Source organism: Alligator mississippiensis, chromosome 8, assembly GCF_030867095.1.
Source record: "Alligator mississippiensis isolate rAllMis1 chromosome 8, rAllMis1, whole genome shotgun sequence".
Lineage (NCBI taxonomy): Eukaryota > Metazoa > Chordata > Crocodylia > Alligatoridae > Alligator > Alligator mississippiensis.
This window is the reverse complement of record NC_081831.1, coordinates 23,239,019-23,261,899: the sequence shown is the minus strand read 5'-3', so window position 1 is coordinate 23,261,899 and position 22,881 is coordinate 23,239,019. Positions and strand designations below refer to the sequence as shown.

Sequence of the window (22,881 nt, the reverse complement as noted above, 5' to 3'; positions counted from 1 at the left end):
TGTGGGGGTCTCACTGGCTCTGGGCTCTGCCTCCTCTGCAGCTCAATGGTGATCCGGGACCTGACCCTGCGCAGTGCTGCCAGCTTTGGCTCCTTCCACCTTATCCGGTTGCTGTACGACGAGTACATGTACTACCTGATTGAGCACCGTGTGGCTCAGGCAAAGGGCGAGACACCCATCGCTGTCATGGGAGAGGTGCGTCCCAGCTGCCTCCCCTCAGCCAGGCCAGGGGCTTACCCAGGCTGGAGATGAGGCCAGGTTGTTAGTGGGGAGGGCAATGAACCCTGGGACCCAAGGGTCAAACCCTTCCCCACAGACACCCCACAGAACCAGTTCTCTGCTGCTTTGCAAAGCTGGGGGAGGGGGCAGCCCCTGCTGCGGCCTGCGCCAGCCTGAGTGCCCCCTGCTGCAGGGGTTGGTGGCAGATTTCAAGGGAACAAACATCTCCCTCCTGGCATCACAACCAGTCCACCCCCTTCCCCAGACTTATAGACAGGGGCTGGGCAAGGGGGTTGACACCAGATCACATGCATACACACATATACACACACACACACACATGCGTGCTACACTAACATGCTACACACTACATGCACTTAACATACTCCAAATGCTACACACAATGCTACACACTACATACAAATGTGCTACACTACATACTTAATGCTCTACAACTGCTATACATACTTAACATGCTGCATGCCATGCATGCTACATGCTACATGCAAAATGTACTACACACATAACACATTACACACCTATGCATGCAGACATGCTACACACAAACTTGCTATGACACTGACAACACAGGACTAAGTGGATCTAGGGCTGCCCTGAGGTCCCAGCTGCCCCTAGCACAAAGGGAGGGGCCATGGCCACTGCACCTGGTGGTGGCAGGCAGGACCATCCCTAAGCAGGGGGTGAATTGGGGCAACCACCCCAGGCCCCGCGCTTTGAGAGGCCCCGGGGAGCCAGGTGGAGCGGCCACAGTGACTGTGCTACCGCCGCCAGCTTCACATTCGGTCACGCAGTAACATCCCCCAACCCCCACCGCCAGCTTCTTCGCATCTGGGGCACGCAGGGGTGGGGCTCTGCACAGGCTGATTTGTCTTGGGCCCTGCACCCTGCTTGGGTCGTCTCTGGTGGTGGGGAGGCACAGGCTAGGGCACACAGACACCACAGACACTCATCGTCCCTTCATTTCCCTCCCAAGTTCGCCAACTTGACAAGTTCCCTGAATGCCCTGGACCCTGACAAAGGTGAGTGCGTGCTTTGGGAGCCTGTGGCCACTACAAGCTCGAATGCTTTGAGCCCAAGCATGGGGTTCAGGCTGGACCATGAGCATGGTATAGGGTCGGGGGGGCTGTGTCCTGGGGCTGGAATCCGAGGTTGCTCTGTGCAGCATTGGGGTGGGCAGCAAGGCCATGGCCATGGGGTATCCCCTGAGGGGGGGCAGGATTGGCTGATCAGGGGCTGGGGGGGGAGGGGTGCGGGTGGCTAGGCCCCCAGTGGAGGTACCCACAGGTCTATCTCCCTGCAGATGAGGAAGAAGAAGAGGAGGAGGAGAGCGAGGATGAGATGCCGCAGGAGATCTCCCTCAACTCCAATGAGTCGGGCAGCCTAAGTGCTGACCCTATGGAGCCACCTCCCAAGCTGGCACGGACGGACTCCCGAGGCATCTTTGTGCAGGCCCTGCCGTCAAGCTAGAGGGGCACATGGGGTCCAGCCCCACCCCGGCCCAGAACCCCCAGCTGCTGCCCGGCGATAAAGCTCAGCTCACCCCTGTCTCGAGTGGTATGCGCTGCACTTTCCTCCCCTGTGTGGGGGGAGCGGGGGGAATGCAGGCCCCGGCAGCCAGGGCCCCCACTCCAGCATGGGGGCCCCCCCATCCACCTCCCCAGCAGGCCCACTCGACACCAAAGCACAGCCCCCTATCACCCTCCATCCCCCAACCCCGGTTTTGGTCCCTTCCCACAAAACTCCATGGCTGCTAGAAAGCATTGCAGCCCCCCCACCCCACCCCCAGAGGTGAGTCAGTGCTGGGGCTGTTGGCTCCCTAGGGGCACCGCTCGGCCCCCCCCCCCCCCACCCCAGTCCCTGCAGTGACCACTCAGCCCAGCCAGTTGCCACCAATCTGTCGCAGTGATTGTACAAGATGGAACAAGCAGAGATGCCTTGGTTGAGTGCAGGAGTTGGGCGGGGGGAGTGGCTTTGCCTATGGGAGGCCATGGGTGAATACAGCCACCCCCTGGGCCCAGGCCCAAGGTGCCTTGGCCACCCCTGCCACCCGGGGAGCACCACTGCCTCGCAGCAGCTGGGCACAGCTCCACCATGAAGGGCAGTGCCAGACATGGGCAGGCCAAAGCCCAGCTGCCCACTGCAGGAGTCCCCAGGACACACAAGGACCACGTGCCTTGTCTTCGTGACAAACACTCCGTCTGCCTTAGCGCCCTCGATGGGGGAGGTGGGGGGGTGGAGCTGAGGGGCCTAGCAGCAGAGAAGGAGGGTCTAGGGGACCCCACAAAGTACCCAGCCTAGCAGGATCACTCCTCTCATGGTCTAACCCTTCTTGCTTAGTCCTGGGTAGTGTGTGGGGGAGGGGGTTTCTGGGGGCTGGGTGTCCAAGCCCACCTAGTCCCACTGCATGGGGTGGGGAGGTGGCACCAGGGGGGAACTTCAGCCCCTCAGACCTTGGCTCAGCACAGGGACTCCTGGAGACTCCAAGGCATCTCCCAGACCTGCTGATGCCAGCAGGATCAACTCACCTGTGCAGCCTCCCCCTGCACCTGTGGCTCTTTCTCATTCCTAATCTCTTGCTGGCACCCCTACTTTTGCCCTTCTCTGGCACCCTCCTCGCATGGACCTGCTGCTCCCTTCTCCCTGTCCAGCTGCCACTGAGGCTGGTGCCCATGCAGGGGTCCTGACAGTTGACTCCCAACACCCTGCCCCCCCCCCAGACTGCCACACCCCCTCGGGCCACTCAGTTCTTGGCCCCTTCTGGTGCCAAATCCCTTCACTTTATGGTCAACTCCAGTGCCAGGGGTGGACTGCCCAGGACACAACTGGACCCAGCAGGGTTGGGAACGTGGGTCAAGCCACAGGGTAATCACCACAGCATCAAGCTCTCCCGCTTCACAACCATGTCACCTGCTGCTCCAGGGCTACAGAGCAGGTATCCCCTCCCCTGCTCCCTTCCACCCAGTCCCTGGGACGTGGTACCTCAGTCGAGTTCTGTGCAGCTCAGACACCCCTGCCCCACCTCCCCAACACCCCTCCTCTTCCCTTTGAGTTGCTGCCTTATGAAAGAGAAGCATCAAAGTCCTTAGTCCTCCCTGCCCTCCCCAGCCAGCACCCCACCCTGGGGGAACAGAGCCTGATCTCCTGCCCTCTGCACCGCCCTACCCGGTGCCAGGACCCCAGCCACCATAGCTCCCTCCTGCTCTGCAGCTGCTGCGCTGCCAGCTCAGACCTGACCATTAGCTATTCTAGTTTGCAGAGAGGACAAGTCCAGTGCCCAACCTCCACCTGCTTTTTCTTTTTTTGTACGTACCAAGCCCTTCCCTCTGCGAACCACCCGGGTGTTGTGCGATTGGTGATGGTCTCGATGACTCGATAGTGTTGGGTTTCTTCAACCATCATGGCCTTATGCGTTCAATTTTTTTCCAGTGTTTTAAACCCGTGAGATCGATGTTTCCAACAGAACCATCCCCCTCCCCTCCTTGTTCATAGAGTCTCTATTTTGTGTCAGGCTCCCTGTGGAGCCCCCCTCCCTGGAGCTTTCGGTAGGTGTCCCCGTCTGCGCGACAGTGCCTGTGATGGGATGGCGTGCCCGTGTGTAGTCTAGAGTGCAGATGCTGTTTTCTACCTTTTGTAGTTCTTTCTTAAAAGGAATAAATTCAGCCGTGTTCTTTGCCTACGGCGCCATCTCCTTGTCAGCTAGAAGCCATGATGCAGGGATGAGACACCTTCCTCCTGCCCCTGACACCAGAGGCTGAGCTACCCTACAATAAACACCATGACCCTGGGATGGGGCCTTGAGCTCCCCTCCTGCCCCCCAAATCACAGAAGCTAAGGTATCCTACAGTAAATACCATCATCCCAGGATAGGACAATGGGCTTTGAACCCCCCCACCCCTCCTGCCTCTGCAGAGCCCAAGCTAATCTCTAATCAACACCACAACCCCAGCCCTCCTACATTCTGCCCCATGCAGGTCCCCTGGTGATGGGACAGGGACAGGGCCAGGGCCAGGTGGGAAATGCTGACTCTGTCCCCCCTACCCTGCTGAAAGAAACCTAGCAGCCAGAGCCTTGGAAATTGGAACATTTATTACAGCAACAAGAACCCATTGGAAGAGAAACCAATCCAAGGGGGCAGCGAGGAGGGGAGTGGAGGGGGGTGATCTGTACTCTGAGGACAACACAGCCTCCACTGAGAAGGGACAGAAAGTGCCTGCAACACTGACCGGAACTGGGAGCCAGGGCTTGGCTGGGAGCATGGGGGCGAAGACCAGCTCTGCATAGAGCTATGTTGGGGACCTAACTGACCCCAGAAGCCCATCATTTCGCCTCTTGCTCCAATGGCAGCTGGCTCTGGGGCATGCCCCTGGCAGGCAGAAAGGGGAACGGGTCAGCAGTATGGGAGGTGCCTGGGGCTGGCCCTGACCAGGCTCTCGCAGAGATGCACTAGCCTCATATCCCACCCCCCCCCAGTGTCTTACTGATCCCCAAGCCGGGAGGGTCAGCAGGTACTGGAGGAAGACAGGACCTCTCTGCCACCGCCCTCACAAGGCTTGGGTGGACAAGAGGTCAGACAGACGCAGAGGAGGGAGCCGCTGGGTGCGGGGAGGTAGCTGGGTCCCGCAGGAGAGCAGAGAGGGTAGTGGGGCCCATCCCGAGCCCCTGCCCTTCTCCAGCTCACAAGACGATCCATGTGTAGCGCTCATTGTCCGCCAGCACCTTCAGTGAATAGCCTAGGGAGAGCCAAGCATGGGGATGGAGGAATGGGGGAGCGCTGTGCCCCACCCCAAAACCTACCCGTGACCCACATCAGGGCTCCAAACCAGCACAATGTCAGGCTCAAGCCCAGGCTCAAACACCCCCAAGCTTGGCTCTGGCCTGATCCTTCCCACCCTTGCCCTGCAGCCAGCTGGTACCTTTGTGAAGCGCCTCATTCGTCATCCTGTTGACATAGCGCCCGCTGCTCTCTGGTACCAGCCACTTCATCACCATGTCCACGCAGCTTTTCCGGTAGGAGCTCCACACGCTGCCACTGTGGCAGGGGAAGGGGGAGGAACGGGGTGGCAGCACCATGAGCCCTGGGGATGGGGTGGTGGAGCACAGCCCCCCAGGTCACACCTACACTCCACCCTGACATTCATTCAGAATTGGAGAAGTCAGCTCCATACTGGAATCAGAGCAACTGCTCAGCCCCAGCAGGCACAACCTTGCCCCTCCAATCCTTCCCAGCTCTGTGGGAGCACTCCTGCCCCTCCAGCCATGATTCCCAGTCTTACCACTCACCTGGTCTGCCCCTTAACTTCAGTGAGGTCGCCCACACTGACAGTGATGAAGGTGCCCGTGTTGAGGTTCCAAGCCACCTTCAGGCTGGTGTGGTAAGTCTTTGGTCTGAGGGTAAAGCATGGGTGAAGGGGGGGGGGGCGTGCATGGGATGGGGCAGACATTGCTCTCCCCTTCACTGCTTCTTCCCTGCCTGGAATTGTACTGGAAGCCCACACCTGCCCGTGAGGCCATGGCCAAGGTCATGCCAAGGCCTCAGCCCTCTAGTTCCTAGCTTCCAAGAGGCCATGGCCCTCACTCACCTGAGCTGACCCTCTTCATCAGGGGAGGGGAAAGCCAGGAGCAGGAGTCCAATATTGATGATCACCTGGTTTGTCTCGGAGCACACCTGGAAGAGACTAGGAGGGCTGAGGCGGGGGGGAGCGCACGGTGGCGGCGCATGCATGAATGCAGCGGTGCACGGCAGCTTTGGTCAGCTCAAGCATGGTGCCAGGGTAGGGTGGGCAGCACTCACCTCCAAGATGACAATGTCATAGTCGCTGAAGGAGCAGAACTGGTGGGACCAAGCCGCATCATTGCGAATCACCTCATTGATGACGTACTCGAAGTCCAGGGTCAACTGCTCCACTGTCAGGTACTGGCCCTGGGGCAGGGGGTAGAGACCTCAGTGACTGCTTAACACCCCCCTCAGCAGCTCAGCCCCTGCGGAGCCAGACAGAGATGGCTGCAGCCTTCAGTGCATGGTTCTGCCATTGCTAACAAGGCAGGGATTCTGGGGTCAGGAGCTGCCAGGCCCATGGGCCCCTGCCCAAGCCCTGGGAGGGCTGGGCTGCGAGTGAGGAGGCTCCATCATGCACACAGAGCTCCTGGTCCAACATATGCTGGGATCTGTTGCAGCCATCCCTGCTGGGAAGTCCTGAACACCCCTCACCCCTAGCGACTTTTACCAGGAGTGTCACTCTATCCCTTCTAGCAGATGCTCTGCTCCCAGAAGCAGTCCCAATGCTCAGCACATGACAGAAGGTAGAGGGCGAGGGACAGTTTCAAGGAAACCAAGATGTACAGGCCAGGGACCACAACCTGTGCTCATAAGGCTACCGAGGAAAGAACAATCATGACTCAGTTTTCCCACACCAGTCCCACTGGCCCAGAGATTGTTTTCTTAGAGACACGGGCAGGAATGCAGACAGTTGAACCTCAACTGTATAAGCCTTCTCAACACAATGGCAGAGGGGTGGGAGTCTGGAACTTGCCTTGACCATCAGGATGGGTCTGGAGGGGCTTGAGTCCTCACCCCTTGGTCTTATGCCTACATATTCTCTGCTGTATGTAGCTGCTCTTGGTCACATTGCCTGATTGCTAATATCCCAGAGCAGTGTATTGTTCAGAGGAACTGGCTTGGGCTCCTCTTGTACTGCTCCAGATCACATAAAAGCCCCCAGTCATCTTGGGTGCAACAACACCATGGAATGGCAGGGGATGTCCCCAGCTCTATACAGGGGGCCTGAGGTGTCAGAAAGGGACCTCTAGTATCTCTGTCGCCCTCACTGAGAGCATGTAGTAGCAAAGGGAATTCTGGAATGGTCCAGAGCCCCCAGGCTGTCATGAATGTAAGGTTCCACACTGAGGCATCGAGGGGGACAGAGCCCCCAGCCACCCACCCCCACAGCAGCTCCCACCTGGAATATGGCCCTCTCCTTCAAAGGCTTCAGATTCCGGCCCCGCAGGTCAGTGACAACGAAGGGCAGCGAGATCTTGTCATCCTCATATTCTGGAAAAAAAGGCGGGACATGGGGGTAAGGCTGGAGTAAGGACCTCCCCCCAACAGCCCCAAAGATGGCCAGGGAGGAGCAACAAGGGAGCCTGGAATCCTACTAGAACCCTTCTCCTGCCCCTGACACTGCAGAGGTCAAGCTACCCTACAATAAACACCATGATCCTAGAATTGGGGGGCCATGAACCCCCCTCCTGCTCCTGAAACCACAGAGCCCAAGGTTCCCTACAATAAATGTCATGATCCCAGGATAGGACAGGGCTGTTTGAACCTCCCTGGGGCAGTGGCTGACAGAACAGGGTCCCCATCTGCAGCTGGGGGGTGGGGAAGGGGCAGTATCATAATGCATCTAATAACATGCCACACCTTGGAAACCTGAAGGCAGGGACCTGGGAAGCAAGGCCTCTGTGAAGCAAAGGGGCAGGGAACATCACACTCTGGCTTCAGCACCCTCCCCCAACACCGTCAAGACCCTTCCCATTTGCACCCACTCCATCAGCCTTGGCTCCCCCCTGACCCAGTGCCCACAGCACCTGTGGCATCAGTCTGTCTTGGACCCAAAGCTCCCCTGGGGTAGTGGATCATGAAGCAGGGTCCCTGCCCGTGACCAGGGGTGGAGTGCGGAATGGGTACTGTAATGCATCTAATAATGTGCAGCACCTGGGAAGCCCCGAAGCAGCTAATTATAGTGCCTAGTGCAGTGGGATGCCGATTCGCTACACTGCTACAGATGTGCATCTTGGTCACACCCATGTGCCACCAACCAAAGCACCAGGCCAGCACAGGGAAAACCCTGCTACAGGGCTGAACAGTGATTGCTGCTGCAGAGAGAACAGCCAGTGGGAGAGAGATGAGGACAGCCCATGGGTGTCCAGAGGTGAGGGAGTAAAGATAGGGGCCAGGCAGGGCCCATAACAGCAGGCCCAGCCTCATACTGTGGGTCCAGTAACATACGGGCCTGATACCAGGGTGGGGAAGAGGATATGGCACCAGGCAATACCCTGAGGGCTCCTAGAGGCACCTGCCCCAGGGAGTGGGGCTTCCTAATGGAGGGGATGCAGCCAGGAGGCTTGCACGCTGGGGTAGGACTGGGCTTCTCATAGCTGGAGGCATGGAGCACTTTCTGCCCTGGTCAGACCCTCAGAGGCTAGAGCCTTTCCATTACCCAGTGCAGGCATGGCTGGGAGAGCATGTCCCTCCACAGCTCCTTTGACCCCAGGTCCCATCTGATGAGGCTTCAGACCTGACAGCCTCTCTCCAGCTCCGGTCACTAGCTAGCTCCAGTGAACTGGACAGGATGTGAGGGCATTCCTGAACCTGACATGAGTGTTCATGGGTCTTGGCACTGCTGGGCTGAGCCCAGCACCTGTCCCTGATCCTGTAGGTGCCCCTGCCCTCGGCCAAACAGCACAAAGCTGGGGGAGCACTGAGGGGCCCCTTACCATCCTCTGGCTCTGAGAGGTCCCCAGGCTCCAAGACATAGCGCAGCTTGGTGTAGTTCACGTAGCCTGGCTCAGCTGGCTGGCTATCCATTTCTGCTCCAGGCAGGGGACACTCTTTAGGGGAGAACTCCCCATCAGGAGTTCTTTCTCCCTGTGTGGACACTGGGCTGTGGTGCAGGTGGCAGTAGTCCCCAACGAGTCCTGCACCTGGCTTTGCCTCCCAGGAGGCTCCAGCGGGGGTGCCCAGCAGCAGGGCTCCGCAAGGCCCAGCTTCCTGGGCAGGTTGGCACTCGAACCTAGCACCGGCACCCCCATCTTCCTCCTCTGCCAGCACTGGCCCTTTGGCCTCCTTGGCTCGCCGGAAGATATCAGCCACAAACTCCTTGGCCCTGGCCACAGCTGGTGACAGCTCTGCAGGCTTGGTGTGGCTCTCCATGGCAAGGGAGGTTCTTTGAGCAGCTGTGGCAGCACTCCAGCATGGGCAGCTGTCCCTCTCAACCCGGTCCTCTATGCCAGCAGGGCATGGCGTGGCATTGGCAGGCCCGCAGGCCCCTCTGTGCAGGGGTGGGGGCCGATTCCTCCCATCATACAGGATCTGGCAGAAGTTGCTGTCACCTAGAAAACAGGAGCAGGGGGGAGGAAGAGGTTAAAGGGGCCACACTACACACTGCTGCCCCCAGGTCAGCTGGTCTGCCAAGCTCTGCTGTTTCCAGTATGAGGCCCTTTCACTTTCTCCGCCACCCACAGACAGGTCCTGACCTATGGCCTCACAGTAACAGAAGGGCATATGCTCAAGCAGCAGAGCATGGTCTGCAGGCTTGTGTATTCCCCTAACAGCTGAAGATGGAGAGGCTTCAGCAAATGGCAGGGAGAGAAAGTAGCGGGGGGGAGAGACTTGTTTAATACAACTTGGAGGCAGCTCAGCTGAAGGCAGCGCACAGGCTAGCCTGAAATCAAACTGCTGCAATGGTTTTGTTAAGGCACAGCCAATTCCACCCTTCTGCCCCCAGGAGTGTTTTTTCACCTGGGAATACAGCAAAGTGTCTGCAGAATCAGGGTGAGATTAAGCACACCCCTTCCTCTGGAGGTCAGAGCAAGCTCTGTATGCGCCTCCCTGTCACAGCCAATGTCTGTCTCTCTTGCTCTTCCCAAAGAACACTAGAGCACACATGCTTCTTACTGGGAGAGCTCCCCACTCCCTTCATGTGGGAGAGCTGATGTCTTAATTACACTTGGTGACAGCTTAGTGGGCAGGTGCACAGGAGAAGTCCTTTATTTGAATGGAGTTGCTCAAAGTTGAGGAACCCAACTGGGAACTGGGGGAGCTGCTAGGCTGGTTTTCCCTCTTCCCGGCTATAAGGAGGTGGGCTGATTCGTAAGAGCTCTGACCCCAGGGGTCCTGACAGCATGCACTGATTGAGCTGAGGCTACTGGCAACCCCCAGCTGATGCTTAACTAAGGCAGGGAAATTCAAACCCTGTTTTTCTGTCCTGGCTAGCTCCTGAAAGGGGTTATTGATACAGTGGGGGCAACACCTCACCATTCAGCCCCAGCTCTCACCTGCAGTGTGCACGGAGACTGCACAGGCCACGAGCGAGTAGCTGGTGTTGAGCAATACCACTTGGTCCTTCTTGAGCTGGAAGGCTGGCTGGAATGTGGGGAAGGGATAGACCACCTGGTACTTGGTGTGCAGCATGAAGCCATGCTGTAGGCAGTGAGCATGTGGATCACCTGTGGGTAGAGGACAGGACAGAGCTAGACTGCTGGGGGGCACGAAACAGCCATCAGGGACTCAGGGAGGGAAAAAATGTGGGGGGATATGCAGCCTGTGCCCAACATCCCATGGTGAACCAAGACTTTGCTCTTTACCAAAACAAAGCAAATCCCATCAAAGCCATGTCACCTGCATGTGGACATGGAAGAAACTGAGGCAGGTGAGGCTTTCCTTGCAGCTGGGGTGGGGGGAGGCTGACTCACCTGGATGTGCCAGAGCCATGTCCCTGCAGCCTGGGCAGTGCATGATGGGGGGCATGGCCACCGTGCTGATGTAAATGTCCCGATGATTCTCGTCACTCATCATCATCATGTTCATGAGCAGGCCATTGGCGGAGCGTGTGCTGCCAGTGAGAGAGGCCCAGGGCACGGTCATGATAAAGTCAGAGCCACCTGACACTGCTCCAGGGGGACAGAAGACAGAGACTTCTCCCAGAAGGGTACAGTTGCTTCTGGTGCTGCTTCTAAATTAACTCTTATTTGGCTGGTACAAGTGCCAGCTCTCTCCCAGACCTCAGTAGGCATGCTTTGCAGACATATCAAGTTACTTTCCTGGTGATTTTGGAAAAAAATCCACCCTCCCTTGGGCTGCATGCCCTCTAGGGCACCAGCATTTTGTACCATGGCTGGGAATTGCCTATTGAAGCAGGGTTCCAGGCTGTGATCAGAACCTACTTCCATCCAAAAAGTTACCATAGGGCAAAGGAGAAAGCAAAGAGCCAGGTCCCTTTGTCAGTGTAATAACATCCTGACCATAGCGTTTGCACTCATTAAGGGACAAGGAGGCAGCTCTGTCCAGAAGGCAACAGCAAAAGGAATGAGATGCAGGGAAGAGAAAACCAGGCCAAGAGAAAAACAGTTGTTTGGCACAGCCCCCTCCTATTGGAGCTCATGTGCAACTGATCTCAAGTCTCAACACAGCAAATACGTGTCCTTCATGGCTGTTACCTTGCCAGTCAGGGTGCCCAGCTCATCCCAGCTGGGGAAGTAACTGAGTTAGGGTTCTTCCCTTCACATCTGGTACACCCACCCCTGGCTGACAGGCTGGTACATTCACAGGAAGATCACAGGAAGCTTTGCCCTGCTAAGGCCAGGCTGCATTAGAAATGCAGATAAAAAAAAAAAGTCACCAGCCTCCAAGACAGTAGCTCCCACACGACCAGCCCTTGTAGCCCTGTCTAGCACAGACCAAGTTATCTAGACGTCGTCAGGCAGGACCTGGCAGCTGCAATGGGCCTCACCCCAACTTTTAACCCAAGCTGGGGCTCCAAGCTCTACTTATGCCACCTCCTTACTCCTTCATTGAGGCTGGAGGGAAAACTCACTTGAAACCGAAGACAATGACCTTGGAGGAATCGCTGGGCCACTCGCACACGGTCAGATAAAGGTCACTGTAGATCTCTTCATCCTGGAAGAGGCGAACCTGGCGCACCTGTGGGGGAAAGGAAAGGAGAGCATCAGCCTGAAGCCCAGGGTGGGAAGATTAAAAAAAAAAAAAAACAGAGATGAGCAAAGGGATTTCAAACCAGAAGCCCTGCCAACTGGATGAGCGTAGAGCTGACACTGTTGGGCAGGATCTCCAAGGAGGCTTTGCCACTATCAGGTATCCTGGGGACAATGTCTAGTTACAGCAAATAACAGAGCTGGCATTTCTGCTGCCCCTTTGGCTAGGGACGATCTCGTACGTTCCAATTAGAGCCCATGACAACTGCTACATGCAGCTGTACAGGCAGGGATCTTTTGGAAGGATCCTACCTGAGCACATCACCAGATCACTGAGTCATGGCTGAGGGGCAAGGGGGTAGTCTTCCTTCTTCATCCCTGGTTCCTCCAGGTCCCATCCCTCCCAGCACAGAAGTCCTATGCGTACCAGCTTCAGTTTGCTGTGAACGTTGAACTCCCACCAGTAGAGGTGGTAGATGTAGAAGGAGAAGTCATCATCACCACTGTTGCTGGTATAAGACAGGACGTACCGCCCGCATTTGGAGAAGCCGAGGAAGATGTGCCTGAAGGGCAGAGATGGGCCTGCAGCTCAGCTCAGAGCACTTGCTCGCATTCACCTCCCTGTGCTTGCTACATGCAGAAGACCCCAGTGCATCTCTCCCCTGCCTCCGTTCTGAAGGCAGCCAGGCCCTGCCACCCTGCAGAACTTCCTCCCTCACCCTGCACATAAGAAGTCCTCGTCCACGATGTTCTTCAGGGAGACGCAGACCCTTGGAGGCAGCTTGCGGAAGAGACGAGGAGAGAGCTGCCCACTGATCTGGAAAGAGGGGAGGCATCAGAGACATGGAGGGGTACATGCAATAGGAGGCAGGCTGAAGATATCCCCTAACCCAGGTTTACCCCCAAAATGACACCTGGACTGCTGCCTGCAGATGGCTGTTGTTATAGTCACAGGGAGGAAGGGGTTGAGGTAGACAAGGGCAATGCACCTTTGTGCTAGGGTCAGAGGTGCTGATAACACTTCGAGCCCAGGAAGCCAGTCTTTGAGCAGACAGGTCCCGTGCAGCCCTTTGCAAACACACTTCAGGGCAGGGGATGGTGCTAGTCCCAGCTGCACGCCAGGACTCCTGGGTTCCATTCACAAGTGGCTGCTCCAAGGCCAATGGCGGGAGCTTCCCTCCCCTCTGCAGGGACCCCCCCCCCCTTCCTTTTCTATTTTTAAAAACTAACATGACTGACCCCCTTATAGTACCATGGCAGCCCCTCCCCACCCCAGCATAGGAGCCCCAGTTTCCACCCAAGAATTTCAGTTTGACTCCTGTCAACCACCTGTCTGACCTCTCCCCCACACAACGACGCCCCCACCCCACTCCCATCCAGAGCTCCCCCTGCTTGCAAGCTGCCTCACTGGACCCTCTCCCCGACCCCCCCAGAAACCCCACATAGGAGCCTCCCCAGTGCCCCTCCCCCCCTGGAAACTCCTAACTCCCATCTTAGGGTCCCCCCAAACCCTCCCCCCCGAGATACACCCTCCCCATAGTGCCCCCTCAGGGGAACCTCCAATCCCCTCCCACCTCCTCCCCCCCATAGGGATCCCCCCCACAGTGCCCCTCTTCCTCAGAGACCCCCCACAGCCTGCCTCCCCCTCAGGGGACCCCCTACTATGACAACCCGCCCTCGGGGAGCAGCGCTAGGGGGTTCCTCTCAGGGATGCCCCCCACAGCGCCCCCCCCAAGGAAACTCCCAACGCCCCTCCCCCACACGGAGTACTGCCCCCGAGACAGCGCCCCTCCCCCACACTGAGACCCGCCCCCTTGCAAACCCTCCCCCAGCGCCCCCCCCCCAACCTTGACGCGGTCGAGCTGCCGCACTACGTGGTCACGCCGGCCCCGACCGGCCGCCGCGGAGGAGCCGCCACCAGCCCCCGCCCCCGCGCCGGCCCCCGCCGGGCCGCGCTTGGCCCCCGCGCCGCCCCGCTCCGATTTCGAGCTGGGCGCCATTTTCCCCCCGGCCCCCTCCGCTTCCGGAGCGGCCCGGCCCGGCCCGCCACCACCCTCCCGCGCCTCAGGCCCGCCCCCGCCGCTCCGCCATTGGCCGGCGCCGCGGGCCGGCGGCTCCGCATTGGTCCCAGGAGGGAAGCCACCGCTCCGATTGGCACGGCCCAACCTCCAAATCCCGCCCCAGCAGGACCCGTGCGCCAATGAGCGAGAGCCTGTTCGTTCCTCCCTGCCCGTCTTCGGGTGACGATTGGCTGCACTGACAATCAGTCTCCGGCTGGGCGGTTGTCATGGAGAAGAGGTACCGGCGGGGCCCTAGCCGGGCTCTCGGCTGTGGGTGCGGGGGGGGGGGGGGGGCTCAGAGCCGGGCTTGGGGTGTCAGTGTAGCGACTAACAGGGAGGCGCCGGGCTGTTGCCGTGGCAACAGGGAACATCGTCATAGAGACGGGGCTCCGGCATCCTCACGCCCGCGTGTCCCGTGAAAAGATAGGGACAGCAGGACCGCAGGGTGTCTAGTTGCCATGACAACCACACAAGTGTGACAGTTCAGGGGTCTAGTGACCAGCGGCCATGGCAACCAAGGACCAGTGACCACCCAGCGCCCTAGGGACCAGCAGCCATGGCAACTGAGGAAAAGGAACAGCCCAGCACCAGCCCAGGGGCCTGCAGACCAGCAACCATGGCAAGGTAGGAAGGGTGACAGCTTAGTTCCATGGTGGCCAGTGGGCATGGCAACCGAGAAGCAGTGACAGCCCAATGCCACAGTGACCAGCAGCCACGGTAACCAAGGAACAGTGACAGCACAGTGCCCTGGGGACCAGCAGCCATGGCAACCAAGGCACAGTGACAACACCCAAAGGCAGTGACAGCCACCCAACCTGGCACCCAGTAGGGCTGACAGCTACCCAGTCTGGATCAGCAATCGTTGTTCACAGCTGAGTGGCCTGGTGCCCAGCAGTGGGGACAGCCAGGGAGCCTAGTGGCAGCGGTAGACATCCTGGAAGCTGTGATGGCACAACCTGTGCACCCAAGCCTCATCATACCTAATGGCAGCAGTCCATAGCTGACCCAGCTATGTCCCAACCAGAGCTGTGGCACACCAAAGACACTGTGTCTAGTCAGCGGACAACCAGCACTCCTGATCATGAGGACGCAACTGTGGGCAAGTGACAAGACCACAGTCCTTTGCATTGTCATCAGTCACATGAGCCCTGATGCTGAAATGTTGGGCTGCACTGAAACATTTTGCCCATGTGGCATGAGGGGAATAATCTTCCTCTCCTTGTAGATTTGCATGTCAGAAGAAACCCTCCTAATCACCTTCTCCCACCTCATGTGGCAAAACAGAGACTGGAGAATGTCATGCACCAGCTTCTCTCTTCCTCACACCCACAACTTCTGTTTGATAGGAGTATCTCCCTTAGAAGAACCTTTTGTCAGGTGTTATCTTCACTGCTTCTCTGAGAGATAAATTCATTCATGGCTGAGAGTCAGTGAGATCATAGGAAAACATTGTCTTGCTATCTGGAAATGTCACCAAAATGTCATCCCGCTGCGTGCGGACATCACTTTGGAACAGAAGGCACCAAAGCTGACCCTGAGACCCTGCATGTCATTAAATGGTCTCCCAGGGGAGCTCATCACACACAGCCCCTCCCCCCCTCAACTGGTAGGCCTGGTAAGTAACAATCAAACAATCAACAACTCATTTAGGAAGTCGAATCTATCAGGAAATGAGCTGAGAGCTTCCCCTTGCAATCAATAGCAGGGTTTTAATCAGGCTACGACCCTCTCCTGCACTTTCCATCTGAGGAGCAAAAAGCACTTTAGAACCAAACCGTTAATGGGTTGATCTTCAGTGTCCCTGGGGGAGGCAGGTCAGGGGTGTTATCTTTGTTTTATCTGGAGGATCCAGAGGATGTGAATCATCCAAGGCTACAGAGCCAGGAAGGTAGCACAAATTGCCAGATGGGGCTAGATTGATCCTGAGACAGAACCAGAGGGTCCTTGCTTTCCTCATCAGGCCAATTTTTCCCCCCAGAGACAGGATGAGAACCCTGTTCTGACCTTGTACCATAAGAGATTTTTAGTACCAAGTCTGTCCTAGCTTGTATAAACAGAAATCTCAACTGCTGGTGCAGTTCAACAGCAAAGCTGAAGACTGCTTGCCAGGATAGCAGGAAAGCACTGGGTGTGGACCTACACTATCCCCCAGAGCCCCACCTGGCTCAGAAACCTCCTCCCTCCCCTCAACTGGGGGATCTGTGGTGAGTCCAAGCCAGCACAGCTCCCTTCCCCCTCTGCCTCCCCACCTGGCCCCGTTCCCATGCTCTGGCAAAGGGTCAGGCTGGAGAAAGGAAAACCAGAAAAATGCATGTGTAGTTGTTATGGCACTGCCAGCTATAAACAGGCCGTAAGAGTCAGCTTCCAAGCCTCAGAGGATGATTCGGGGGGGGAACAGGATGGACGGACGGACATTCGGCTACCCATAGTCATGGTGTTACTGCCTTCCCTCCAGGAGCCTGCAGCCCAGCTGGCTGCTATGGGTGAGAAGAGGACTTCATCCACCCAAAGCAGCTGGAGGTACTGGATAGCAGGAAACCTGAGCCCATCAGCATTGTGCTGCCCAGAACTGGGCACCAGCTCCAGCACCATGCAGTACCCTGAGGCTATGCTGCCATGGCAAGCTCCAGGTACCAGGCAGCTCCTCAGGCTTCTGTTATAGCCACTTGCTCAGCAGCCTCAGACAGGGCCAGCACTATGAATGAGATCTGGGGGTAATAGGTAGCAGCTTTCCGCTACATCAGAGGTGTACATCAAGGGCCTGGTGAGTTCACCAGGGCACCCTTGGGGAAAACTAAGAGAAATGGTCACAAACTCCTGGAAGACAGTTTCAGGCTAAACATTAGGAAAAACTACTTCACAACTAGGGTGTCCGGACTGTGGAAAAAGCTCCCTCCAGAGGTGATGCTATCACCTACCTTAGAAATCTTCCAAGAGGAGACTGGATGGACACCTTGCTGGGGTCACCTGACTCCAGTTGTCTTTCCTGCTTGGTGCAAGGGGCTGGACCCGATGATCTTCTAAGGTCCCTTCCAACCTTACAATCTATGAATCTAAGCACCTCGCTGAGAGGCCCCTGGGGGCTTGTGGGTAGGAGGGTCCCAACAGAGGGTACTCACATCCATCCCTTGGCAGCCCTCCTGGCCTGTTCTAGTGCACAGAGCCATACTGCCCCCACAGCACCCCAGTGGCTACATTTTACGGCTGGGAGGGAGCAGGGTCCCTAGGGATAAAGGGGGAAGGGTTGAGCAGGTGCAGCTCTTGCTCCTGCAGTGGCTGGTTCCCTCAGACTAGGGGTAGCCCTGGGCCCCACAAGGGGATGAAATCCAAGTGTCTGGGGAACATCCAGGAATCACTTGCTCTCTCACACTTTGCTTGCCCAGGGGCTGCACTCCAGCAGGTCTTGCCTGCTCCCACCAGGGCACAGCCCAGCATGCACCTCATGCAGGAGACAGCAAGAGGCAGGGGTGGGGAAACATACAGCAGTAGCTGCAGGCAGTTCGATGCCTTGGCTCCAGGCCAGGCATGGGGCTTATCAAGGGAAAAGAAAGTCTTTTTCTTATTTTACCTTAAAAACTTTAATCCATTTGCATCTCTCACAAAATAAATCTGCTGCGGCTAGTGCCGCCCTCTTGCTCTCAGGCCCAGGGCCGAAGCCCCTGGGACAGGCACTTACAGCGCATGCAGGCTGGGCACTATTGCCCCAGGAAGGTCTGGAGAGTCAGGAAGGTCTGGAGAGTTGGCAGTAGCACCACTGCTTCCCCCTTCTGTACTCCCTCCCACCCTCCACTACCTCCATGTGCAGAGATCAACCCATTTCCATGGCTGCTTCATCACCAGCTGCTGCTCCCTAGGCATACCCAATGCCTGCACTCATATGCCTACATCTAGGAAGCTGGGCCTGGACCCTGTGGTTCAGGGGGCAAGGGATGTGGCTACTGTATCACTCCGCAGCAACCAGGCCCTTCTGGAGGAATCTTGAGCGCAGCAAAAAATGGCCCAGCACCTCTCAGAGGATGCTGTGGCAGCCATGGACCTGTTTCCATCTCCCCCACCCCCCACCTGGTAGCACCTGCCACCCCAGGCAGGCCAAGGGCCTGGGGTGAAGCAGTGAAGTGCGATGCACAGGGAAGCACTGTGCGAGGTTAATGCTTGGCTGCCTGGGGAGCTAGGGGGGGTGATGTCTTTAGTGTCAGCTGGTTCCAAAGTGCCAGGTTCTACAGGGCTATTCCCACTGGCTGGGGGAGCCTGGGGCAGGATGGCAATCTCCCACCCTGGCTCCCGTGATTGTCGTAGCTGAAGAATTAGGGGGGACACCCCAAGCTCTCGTGCCCAGCACCCTGCCATACTCCCCATTCCCCCCAGGCCTGTGTCAGCCCTCGGGAGTAGGTGAAGAGGGTGGCAAAGCCCTTCTGTGGCTGAACAAAATGGGCTTCCCCTCTCACTCTCACCCCCAAGGTCAGAGCTCAGGGCACGGCCTTAGCCCCATGAGTAAAGTGCCCATGCCGAGAGCTGTCCAGCCTTAGAGGGGCAAGGGATGCTGTGATTGTCATGTGGGCTGTCTGAGTTCCCCCTGCCTCCAGCAGGGCTTGCAGCTGCATCTCAGGAAGAGGAGGAGGGGAAGAAGGCAGGGGCTTTATTCCCATCCCTCACCATCTTAGAGAGAGGTGGGGGACAGCCCCCTCCCAAAGCTAGCATCCAGCACAACGGGGAGAGATGGAGGTTCAGTCTCCAGCCCTGCTCCGTCCACCACTCCGCTTAACTCTGCCCCCTGCTCCAGAAAGAGACACCCTTATCCAGCCAGTGTCTGCCTGCCTTTCCCCAGCAGGCGGGGGCATTGGAGCAGGTGGGGTGGAGTGTGTGCATGGAGGGGATGGGCCATTTTGCCCCAGGCCTGTGGACACCCAGGGCTTCATCTGCGGAGCTTCTGCAGCTGGAAGATAAAGACAAGCATGAGGCTGAGAAATGAGGGAGCAAGACTCCCCTCCCCTCTCCTCCCTTGAGGGGTCCAAGGGCTTGGGAGGCCCTGGCTGGGTCTATAAAGCATCTCCCACCCCCATAGGTCATGCCTGATGGGCAGTGTCAGCTGAGGGGTGAGGATAGAAGCTTCTCTGCTTTCCTAGCAGGGATCCTAGCTAAGTGGGGGCAGGGAGGAACAGTCCCAACCAACCATGCCTACTCTAGGGGGAGTCTAGGACCCCAGGCCCTCACCACACCCTCCTCACCTCACTCTCCACAAGGTTCCTCTTGTACAGTGCCTCCTTGGCGGCATCCTGTTGAACACAGCCAGCATCAGGCATCAGCCAGCAAGAGCCTCCACTCCCCCACCCTCTCCATGGGGCTCCTACCCCAGCTCCATCAGGCGAGCAGCCTCCTTACCCTGTTGCCCTCAGTGCCAAGCCGCCGTGCTGCCTCTGTGTACAGGTACAGGTACCGCTCCAGCTGTGTCATGTACTCTGGGAGGGGTGAAGAGGGAGGCTTCAGTTCAGCTGGTTCCAAGGTACTCCCCACCAGCCCACCGGCCACAGAGCCATGCTACGAGCCCTGAGCTTTTACCTTTGCGGAAGACAGCCCCCCCCTGTGTGAACTGGGCTCGCAGCCGCTGGCTGCGCTGAGCAAGCTCCCGGTGCTGCTCCATCAGCTCGTTGGGCACTGTCTGGTGTGCCTGCTTGTAGGCCAGCATCTATCAGCAAGGGCAGACAGGTTCTTGGCTATGTGGTCTTGCTGGGGGAGCTGCCCCTACCCCTCTGCTGACAGTGCCCAGAGCCCCTGCCCCCGTCTGCCCCTTCAGCTCAAAGCCCCCTGCCCTTAACAAGGCCAAAGCTTAGAGCCAACCAGCAGCTACCCCCTCCAGCTGCCAGGCCCAGAAGCATGGTGGCAGCCTGCTCACCCGCAATAGGAAAGGTAGGCAGTAAGTTAGATGCCTGGGTTCTTTTTACCCAGCTCTTGTGCTGGCCCCCTCCTGGAACAGCTCCCTTGGCCCAGCACAGCCCTGTCCAAGGCCCCACAGGGTGGGATGCAGCATCATGCTTACCTTCTTCTCCAGCTTGTCCCTGTCAAAGGCCAGGATGTTGAGGCTGGGCAGGGCAGGGGCAGCTCTGCTGAGGGAGAGACCCGAGCTCTGATTAATGCCAGGAGAGGGGCAAGTGACTACGGGTTGGAGAGCCCCAGGATGTCCTCATGCTCTGGCTCCCCTAGAGATCTCTGAACCAGCACCGCTCACCCCAGAGCTGGGGGCTGGATGCCGGTCCTCCATGGCAAGGGAAACTGAGGCACAGGAGGTGGGGCAGCTGGCTAAATACCACAGTACATGAGTGACAGGGATCAGAACAAACACAGCACCTTGCTCCCAACACAGAGATTTCCACCCCCTCCACACACTCCCCAGCAAACCCAGCCTCAGCAGCAGGAGCCACACCTACCTGCTGCCCATATCCCCTGCTGGAGCTGCAGCAGGTTTGGCTCTGGGGATGGTGACCTGTAGGAGGAGGCAGGTGTCATTAGAGTTGCTGCAACCTCTACCCGCTGACAATGCATGTTAGGAAATGGGGGACAGGGTCATTTTCACCCTTCAGATGGGGAAACTGAGGCAAGGAGAGCTGGATATGGAGCAAGGACTTGGATTTCTCAGGCTGAAGCCCTCCCCAAGGGGGGGCAGGGGGAGCCCTGGGGACCCACTGTAGCTCAGGGCAGCTCTGGCCTGGACTTTTTTCCATCAAGTCCCTGCTCTATGCTGTGAAACCCACCCTCCTGGTGAGCCCCAGGACTCAGGCCTGGGCTATGGCCAAGCCAGACCTGACCGGCAGACAGGGCCTCACCCTGTCCCCAGCCCATCTGGACTCTGGGAGGAGCAGAGCCCAGGTCCCCCAGCCCTGGCAGAACAGCACCCACATACCGATGGCACAGTCAGCGGGTCGATGACCAGCCACTTCTCTGTCTTTGTCTCCAGCTGCTGGGAGCTCAGAGGCTCCCTCAGGCGCACAATCACCTCCAACTTCCCACCTGTGGGCCGCCGGCTATCCAGGAGCTGGGCACAGTTGAGGAAGGAACCGCATCCATCCAGGACTGGAACCCGGATGAGAGCCAAGCAGGAGCCGCCCTCCCACCCACCCATGGACATAGCTGAGTCAGCCCAACACTCTGCCTCTCTGGCCCAGGCCTCCTGCTCCCCAACCAGCAAACCTCCTCCCTGCAAAGCCCCCAGAAGATGGTTAGAACCTCATATAGGCAGGTAGGCAGGCAGTGAAACACCACATCCAAGGGGACCAGAATTCTGCCCCACCCCAGAGCGACTGACTCCTGGCCCATTTCCACTGATGGTATCTTCAGAACCATGGCAAGCCCAGCATTGAACAGAGATGTGGGGGAAGCAGCTGGTAAGGATTCCTATGCCTGTTGTAGCCACAGCCAGCGTGGGCTGGGGACAGTCAGACACTGGTGCATTCTCACCTCAATGATCTCCCGGACCTCGCAGGTTGTCTCCAGTGCCTCCAGCTTAAGCTGTGCGGTGCCCACGATGCGGTCTGTCTTGAACAGCCCACTGTGGGGAAGGATGGGCATGTGACCGTGTTCAGCCACAGCACCCCCTCTACGAGGGCAGGGAGCCTCTGTCTCTGGGCCCCTTCCCTACTGCCTGCACCCCTTTTGACCCAACAAACAGTGTCAGACTGACAAAGGGTTCCCACCCCCAACCCAGACATCCTCCCCCAGCAGAAAGGGAGAGCCCCGAGTCTCTTCTAGACCACAGGAGAGGAGCGCTATGGACCTAGCATGGTGAGGAGGCTGGGAACAGTGGCAGCCACATGCCGCCACCCCACTTGACAAATCTCTCTTGGCACCAAGGCAGCACTTGTGACCCATGATGCCCAGTCAGCCCTGCTCTTTGCGAGGCTGCAGAAAGTTTCCACAGTGCCACTGGTACCTACCCTGTCATCCGTGCCTCACTCACCCTTTGTGGAGAACCTCGAACTTGATGCCTTTGGTCTGCAGGATCCTCTTGAGCCCTCGGTGGCCTCGGTTAATACACAGCTTGAACTGCTCCTTGAACTCTGCCAGGTGAAAGAGATGGCATGTCACTGCGTTGGTGTCATGCACCAGGCCCAGAGCCCTTGGCAGCAGGGCCAGGGCTCAGGCAGCTTTGCATGGCGATAAATAATGCCCCTAGAACTTTGTGGCATTTGATGTCAAGCCCCAATGCCCCTTCCTCCCACACATAAGAGAGAGGCAGCCTGGGGGGCTGTCACAGGGTCTGCAGCAGAACAGGGAATGGAACCCCGGCATCCTGGTTTGCAGTACACTGCTGCATTTCTGAAGACGATGACCAAATGGCACTGGCTGGAGACTCTCCAGAGACATTATCCTCTACATCCTTCACATACAGTCTACGAATCTAAGGGGCTGGAAGGGACCTCGCAAGATCATCGGGTCCAGTCCCCCTACACTAGGCAGGAAAGACAACTGGGGTCAAGAGACCCCAGCAAGGTGACCGTCAAATCTCCTCTTGAAGATTTCCAGGGTGGGTGACTGCACCACCTCTGGAGGGAGATTATTCTACAGTCTGGAAACCCTAAGTGTGAAGAAGTTTTTCCTAGTGTTAAACCTGAAATTGTCTTCCAGGAGTTTGCGGCCATTGCTCCTAGTTTTCCCCAAGGGTGCCTTGGTGAACAGTTGTTTACCAAGCCCTTCATGTATTCCCCTATGTAGCGGTAATTTACTACCAAGTCCCCTCTCAGCCTTCTCTTTTTTAGGCTGAAGAGATGCAAGTCCCTCGTATGGCTTGCCTTGCAAAGATCTTATCATATGGGTGGTTCTTCTCTGGACTCTCTCAAGTTTTTCCACATCTTTGTTGAAAATGTGGCGCCCAACACTGGAT

The 22,881-nt window shown here is 57.7% G+C and overlaps 3 protein-coding genes and 1 long non-coding RNA gene across 17 annotated transcripts in view; 2 read left to right on the top strand and 2 right to left on the bottom strand.

Annotated features, from left to right (window-relative positions):
* Positions 1-3,912, top strand: part of RFX1 (regulatory factor X1) — a 31,511-nt gene extending 27,599 nt beyond the window's left edge. For all 5 annotated transcript variants that reach the window (XM_059732308.1, XM_059732305.1, XM_059732307.1 and 2 more), the window contains 3 exons: positions 42-195; positions 1,214-1,259; positions 1,541-3,912. In XM_059732308.1, coding sequence (XP_059588291.1) covers positions 42-195; positions 1,214-1,259; positions 1,541-1,707 — 367 coding nt within the window. In that variant the 3' untranslated portion in view covers positions 1,708-3,912. The remainder of the gene's footprint in view (positions 1-41; positions 196-1,213; positions 1,260-1,540) is intronic.
* A 395-nt stretch (positions 3,913-4,307) lies between these two features.
* Positions 4,308-13,949, bottom strand: DCAF15 (DDB1 and CUL4 associated factor 15). Of its 2 annotated transcripts, none has more exons than XM_059732309.1 (13): positions 13,797-13,949; positions 12,669-12,766; positions 12,377-12,512; positions 11,832-11,938; positions 10,711-10,850; positions 10,294-10,464; positions 8,734-9,348; positions 7,197-7,288; positions 6,032-6,160; positions 5,820-5,905; positions 5,521-5,625; positions 5,154-5,269; positions 4,308-4,970 (listed from the first exon to the last, which is right to left on the bottom strand). In XM_059732309.1, the coding sequence occupies exons 1-13, from the start codon at positions 13,947-13,949 to the stop codon at positions 4,915-4,917; spliced, it is 2,004 nt and encodes a 667-aa protein (XP_059588292.1). In that variant the 3' UTR covers positions 4,308-4,914. The 2 variants fall into 2 exon arrangements, with proteins under 2 accessions (XP_059588292.1, XP_014455662.3); XM_014600176.3 differs by lacking the exon at positions 13,797-13,949 and adding an exon at positions 12,939-13,196.
* A 336-nt stretch (positions 13,950-14,285) lies between these two features.
* Positions 14,286-22,881, top strand: part of LOC109286137 (uncharacterized) — a 22,498-nt gene continuing 13,902 nt past the window's right edge. The window contains exon 1 of the long non-coding RNA XR_002094077.2: positions 14,286-15,624. This is a non-coding gene — a long non-coding RNA (uncharacterized LOC109286137). The remainder of the gene's footprint in view (positions 15,625-22,881) is intronic.
* Positions 17,563-22,881, bottom strand: part of CC2D1A (coiled-coil and C2 domain containing 1A) — a 25,490-nt gene continuing 20,171 nt past the window's right edge. For 8 of the 9 annotated variants that reach the window (XM_019499409.2, XM_019499408.2, XM_014600163.3 and 5 more), the window contains 9 exons: positions 21,958-22,057; positions 21,459-21,549; positions 20,905-21,036; positions 20,432-20,487; positions 20,044-20,110; positions 19,566-19,692; positions 19,389-19,465; positions 19,235-19,282; positions 17,563-18,942 (listed from right to left, as the gene is read on the bottom strand). In XM_019499409.2, coding sequence (XP_019354954.1) covers positions 18,922-18,942; positions 19,235-19,282; positions 19,389-19,465; positions 19,566-19,692; positions 20,044-20,110; positions 20,432-20,487; positions 20,905-21,036; positions 21,459-21,549; positions 21,958-22,057 — 719 coding nt within the window. In that variant the 3' untranslated portion in view covers positions 17,563-18,921. The remainder of the gene's footprint in view (positions 18,943-19,234; positions 19,283-19,388; positions 19,466-19,565; positions 19,693-20,043; positions 20,111-20,431; positions 20,488-20,904; positions 21,037-21,458; positions 21,550-21,957; positions 22,058-22,881) is intronic. The other variant, XM_019499411.2, reaches the window with a different exon arrangement.

Bases quoted from the DNA above. Each gene is read 5' to 3' on its own strand.
- DCAF15 (XM_014600176.3), bottom strand. From the start codon at position 13,181: ATGTTAGTTTTTAAAAATAGAAAAGGAAGGGGGGGGGGGTCCCTGCAG. The intron at 11,939-12,376 runs GTACGCATAGGA...TTTCCCCCACAG, and splicing joins TTCACAGCAAACTGAAGCTG to GTGCGCCAGGTTCGCCTCTT. The intron at 9,349-10,293 runs GTGAGAGCTGGG...CCTGTTTTCTAG, and splicing joins AGTCTCCGTGCACACTGCAG to GTGACAGCAACTTCTGCCAG.